This window comes from Cynoglossus semilaevis, chromosome 14 (assembly GCF_000523025.1).
Source record: "Cynoglossus semilaevis isolate Cse_v1.0 chromosome 14, Cse_v1.0, whole genome shotgun sequence".
NCBI lineage: Eukaryota > Metazoa > Chordata > Actinopteri > Pleuronectiformes > Cynoglossidae > Cynoglossus > Cynoglossus semilaevis.
In genome coordinates this window covers 18,961,381-18,967,380 of record NC_024320.1, presented here as the reverse complement: position 1 = coordinate 18,967,380, position 6,000 = coordinate 18,961,381, and the positions used below count along the sequence as shown (strand labels likewise).

At 42.2% G+C, this 6,000-nt stretch overlaps 1 protein-coding gene across 1 annotated transcript; it reads left to right on the top strand.

The window, feature by feature from the left end:
- The first annotated feature begins 286 nt into the window (after positions 1–286).
- Positions 287–4,446, top strand: LOC103390007 (betaine--homocysteine S-methyltransferase 1-like). Its single transcript, XM_008325684.3, has 8 exons — positions 287–446; positions 600–732; positions 1,236–1,348; positions 1,477–1,668; positions 2,890–3,037; positions 3,349–3,531; positions 3,620–3,848; positions 3,952–4,446. Exons 1-8 carry the CDS (start codon positions 423–425, stop codon positions 4,127–4,129), a joined length of 1,200 nt encoding a protein of 399 aa, XP_008323906.1. The 5' UTR covers positions 287–422; the 3' UTR covers positions 4,130–4,446.
- The last annotated feature ends 1,554 nt before the right edge of the window (positions 4,447–6,000 follow it).

Genomic DNA, 6,000 nt, shown 5'->3' with positions numbered 1-6,000 from the left:
GGACTGTTTCAACACCACGGAGCAGAAATATTTCATCCAACAATTGAACGGTCCAATTAATAACCTGAAAAACCAGGGATGCAAAATGAAAGCGTTATCAAACTGAGCAGGCAAAATATCAACTTCTCCATTGAGCTACACTGCATAAACATGAGATGTTTATCTTTATTTTCCTCCAGCCACTGCAGCAATGTTCAGCACATATTTGGAACAGAACTCTTCCGTGCATAACGTTAAAATTCTGTTATCTAACGTTTGACAATGAATACAGGGCAGGGTGTGTTTAAAAGGTGGGCGGGTCTAAGATGCTCTCTCTGCTCATAAAACCAGCGTGGAACCCCTCAATAAGTCCTTTCCAAACTCAGGCAGAAGTCCATTGAAGTGTCTCCGTGGACCGGTCACTGCTGCGATAGAATCAAACCATGGCACCAGCTGGACAAAAGAAGGTACGTTGTCTTTTTTTGCGTCCCTTTCTGAGCGCGTTCGATTGCTGTGCGGAATAAATGCGTTATGCGCGGTGGTAGTCGCGGTGCTGCAGGACGTGGAGTCAGTTTTCTGTGTAGTCTGTGGTGTCCTAAGTCCTTCGTTGTCGCCCGCAGGGGGTTTTGGAGCGTCTGGAAGCAGGAGAAGTCGTTATCGGCGACGGAGGCTTCGTCTTCGCCCTGGAGAAGAGAGGTTATGTCAAAGCAGGGCCGTGGACACCTGAGGCTGCTGCTGAGCACCCTGAGGCCGGTGAGGAACACCTTCCCGATCCCACTGATGTTAAACAGCGGAAGTGCATGGCTTACGTGCAGACCTGTTTGCCTCGTCCTTTCTCGGATGTGCTTTTCCCCCGCACTTTCTTTCCCCTAAGTCTAGTTAGTCGCAGTAATCTGGCCATTCATGTCCTCTAGAGAAAAACAATTCCTAAAAATAAACAACTTCACAACAACACTTACATTCACACCTGCAGTTGCCGTTTCTGGACAACCTGGAGGAACACACAGGGAGAACTTCCTTCCAAACATCCTTCCAAAGATAAAATTAGCAGTAGAAATCAAATCGATAAACATCTTGCTGTAAGACAGGAGCACTAACCCCACCCCCTCCACCACCATGGGTCCAAATACAACCAGTACTTTTCATTTAATTTACTTGACACCTGGTCAGATAATGATGACATTAATTTGATTCCTGACGTCAAAAACAATGATTCCAAACCACTTTTTTGTTTTTTCTTTTTTCTCTTTATCCAGTGCGTCAGTTGCACAGGGAGTTCCTGAGGGCTGGCTCCAATGTCATGCAGACTTTTACTTTCTATGCCAGCGATGACAAACTGGTGAACAGAGGCCATGCTCAGCGCTTCACGGTGAGTTTGGCTGCCCGCAGCTACTCGTGTGTTTTTACGTTCGACTTCCACACATGGATCGGCAACTTGCCGCTCTTGGTGTGAAACTGAACCCGCTGACATCTAGAGTGTCTGTTTTTGAACTGCAGGGCCAGCAGATTAACGAGGCAGCGTGTGACCTAGCCAGAGAGGTGGCCAACGAGGGTGACGCTCTGGTGGCGGGAGGTGTCTCTCAGACCCCTTCATACCTCAGCTGCAAGAGTGAGAATGATGTGAAGGCCATTTTCAAGAAACAGATGGATGTGTTTGTCTCAAAGAAAGTGGACTTCCTGATTGCAGAGGTATGTACTAGAGGTGGACTAGATGTGTTGGGGATTTCGGCGCTTCAGCACTGAGGCTTCCGTGCTGCCACTTTCTTTAGCTGCTGGGGTTTCCTGCAACTCCTTAAAATAGCTGTGGAGATGTGATCCATGTTATTTCACAACTTCCAGCTACACGCATTCATTTTCCTAGTAGTATTTGGCATTAAGTTTCTAATGCCACTTAACAAAATACAAAGGAAAAAAAAAACAGTCAGACAGATGACAGAACTTGTGAACGTCCTGGGTAGGCATTTTCCTGCAGTTAAAGAACAAATATGTTCATAACGCACTGATGATGATGACCCCCTTGTACTTACCAATGGCCAAAAAAGAGCCAAATTTTTAAATTTGGAAAAGTATTCTTAAAATGTTAAAAGACTGGTTGTGCCTTTTTAGCTGGATTTTACTTTAATAAAATTATTCCACACCATTCAATGGCACAACACACACAAAGGATGCCACACCATATAATAGTAGCTGTGGGAGAGCAGCTAAAATATGCAGTAATACTAAGTGTTTTTTAAGACTTTTAAAATGGTGAAGTTTTCAGATCTAAGCCCAGTCACGTGGATCATATCAATCTAACTTAAGCAGCAGGACCAGGTGCTCTCAGAACAGGATTGTAATAAAAACAATATGTGGTGAGCAAACGCCACGAACCTAATATGTGGGGCAGCAGCGCCCTCTTTGGGCCTAAAACGGTTCTACAACGGATCATTCGGGTTGAGTGACAAAGAGGTGAACCTTAATATTAGTAATAGTTTCTGATCAGTGTCCTTTAAATACACAGCGACTGCCAAAAACTTGGTCCTCACAATCACACGATTTGCAGAGTTTCCAAATATCTGGGAAAACCTGGGAATATAATGACATGCTGTAGCAGCTGAATTTGTCCTGGAAAACACTTTTCAAGGAAAGAGAAACCCGCACAATAAACAGAGCACTAAATCAGACACCTGAGGCGCCACCTGCTGGAGGTGAAATGCTGTAATTCTATTGAGTTTATAGGAGGGTGATGGGTGGCAAAATGGCTTGAGCTAACAGACTACAGGTCACTGGTTGTACCCTCAGGGCATTAGTCAGAGCTATTAATGTACTTAATACTGTTATGTATGTATTAAAAAAAAATTAAGACGGTATTTCATTGCTGAAGTCAACTTGAGTGTTTTGTTTACCTCCCCTGTGGTTTGTGTATTGCAGTACTTTGAGCACGTGGAAGAGGCCGAGTGGGCAGTCCAGGTTTTGAAGACCTCCGGTTTGCCAGTGGCTGCAAGTCTCTGCATTGGACCTGATGGAGATCTGAACAAAGTCAGTCCTGGAGACTGTGCCGTCAAACTCATCAAAGCCGGTAAACATATTGAAATCTACTGTATTGTAACCTTTACGTGGCTCTTGTTCTATGAGAGGATACATTGGTAGTGTGGTCGGGACACTTAACTTCTAGTTTAATTTCATTGTTAAATTCCAAGGTTAAAGTTCATATTTATATTACCAAGTCAGGGCTTCAGTTAACATTTTAGATATAGCATTGCGTCCCCAAGCAGATAGACCTTACTATGAATCCATCTGTCACTTCAGCTGCACACCTCAGCACATCATGACTTGCACCACCTTCAGATTTCTCAGCCTGTATCTTAATTGTTTCGTTTCCTCTTTTAGGTGCTGATATTGTGGGCATCAACTGCCATTTTGACCCAGAGACCTGTGTGAAGACTGTGAAGATGATGAAGGAGGGAGTGGAGAAGGCTGGTCTGAAGGCTCACTACATGTGCCAGCCACTGGCATTCCACACTCCTGACTGCAACTGTCAGGGATTCATTGATCTGCCCGAGTTCCCCTTCTGTATGTACACTTTCTGGAAATAAACCTTTACAGTTTGAGTTTGAAAAGTTCCATAGAATACCCCCCCTTTTTCTCTCCCCCCCTTTAGGCCTGGAGCCAAGGATCCTGACCAGATGGGACATGCAGAAGTATGCCCGGGATGCGTACAATGTTGGAATTCGTTTCATTGGTGGCTGCTGTGGATTTGAACCCTATCACATCCGTGCCTTGGCAGAGGAGTTGGCAAAGGAAAGAGGTTGTCTCCCTGCTGGGTCTGAGAAGCATGGCAGCTGGGGAAGTGGCCTAGACATGCACACAAAGCCTTGGGTCAGAGCGAGGTGAGTTGTAGTATCTGCAGTATTTTAATTTTTCACTTTTATTAATTAAAAGTTACAATACATTAAATTGTTATTGTAACTTAACTTACCCTAACCTCTCCAGGGCCCGTCGTGACTACTGGGAGAACCTGAAGCCTGCTTCCGGTCGCCCCTTCTGTCCCTCTCTGTCCAAGCCTGATGCTTGGGGGATCACCAAAGGCCACGCTGACCTGATGCAGCAGGAGGAGGCCACATCTCATGAACAACTGAAGGTTCTCTTTGACAAGGCCAAGAGCAAGTGAGCTCTACTTGAGGCATACTTGTGAAAGGAAGAAGCCAAGGGTTGTTGTGTGAGGAGGCTAACTCGCACTTCACCTTTAATACATACCAAACAAAATGTTGGAGTCATAGTGATCTTAAGGACCATTTTTTACTAACTTTATAAAGTAGCCATCATGCCTTAACAATATGTGCCTTTCTCAGTACAGGGATAACATGCGATTGCTACTAATCATGAAGTCCAAAATTTGTGATTATCCTAATGACCTAAAAAGTGCTTGTTGTTTTGAAAAAGAAAATCTGGTTTCTGTGTATTAATAAACATCCAAGCAAAACATGAGTATGTGGGTGGATATGTTTATGAGAGCAGAGGTGCTGTCACTAAGCCTTCAAACAAAATGCATTCTAAAGATGCAACTTGTTGGTCTTAGCAACATCATGTGGTGATGTTTAATGTTAGGGTTGAACAGAAAAGGTGTGGTTAGCTAGGCAGGCCGCAGCACAATGTATACAGAGTTGAACTTCAAGCTTCCTTAACATGTGGCGGTGTGCCCTTGTGCCTACTGCTAGTGCTAGCTCATTACAGTTTTAAAAAGGGTTACACGAACCATGTCTAATCATTGACAATACCACTGTGCAAACTACTGCCCTTAGATGCTAAGGAGGACAGCCAATCACAACAATTCTCCATACCTATTACAATATATTTTGTAAATATAAATTAAATATTTAAAATATAAACAAGTGCCAACACAATGAATACCAAAAGTCAGAAAGTGAAAATACGGAGAATAAGGAAAATCATACGCAGTACACAGTAGATGTTGAGGCAGGGGACAATTGCCACCATTGTGCCATACCCAACAATAATGACAGGTACAGTATACCTCTTTTATAATGGGTTGTAAAGATAGCCATTGCCCAAATTAATTATATTGACTTCATAGAAATTATGACTGCACTAAATTAGTGTCTCTTATATTTAATAGTGAAACCCAAACCACAATTTGCTGACTAACACTCCCTTTGTGTGAGTAACACTACGAATGTTACTTAACAATATTAAATACAACATATAATATGTTACAGTGAGAGTTGGGTGGAGGTTTACTCATATATACAGTACATTGCTGTTTATGGTGGCTAAATTCGCCATTTGACAAAACATTATCAAAACGTGCTTTAAAAAACATTTTATCTGCAAAGGTTATCACTAATGACCTTTTTTATCATGTCTGCAGTATATCTTATCAAAATGCTGCATGCTATGAAGGCCGCACGGTAATGCAATACCAGTTTCAAGACATAGGGTGCAGCCTGCACACAACTTTGGCTCTTGCTAGAAACGTTTTAAAGCTCCAACGTTCAACGGTAAAGTTAAAACAGATCTGTAGCTGCCAGAGAGGTATTAATGATGTCGTTGAAATCAGGCTATTCAATTAAGTTAAAATTGTTATCAAATATTAATAACATAACATTAATGTAGTTTGGTTTTAAAAAAAAGTTTTATGTTATTGTTACAGTTTAACATGATCCTAAACTAGGATTGTGCAAAAACAACAACAACAATAAAAACTCTTTTTTGGTCTATTTTGGGCCAATATTGACCAAGTTTAAAGTTGCTCAAATACAGGTTCAAATGTTACATCTGAACCTGTATTTGAACATGGAAGACTCCTTCTGTTCAGCTCCTCAATGTTCCGCCAGCTGAACAGAGGCTTTGCTTTCAGTTAAGTTTATCATCTAGACGACAATGTGGGAGCTATTAATAGCCTAAATATGTATAAACAACTTTATGAAACGTCCTGGTCAATGTCCTCGTGATTGAAAGAAACAAAGAAGACGAGTTCTTGCTTTTAAACACCGATTAAATGTCCGTTAATGGTGAAACGTT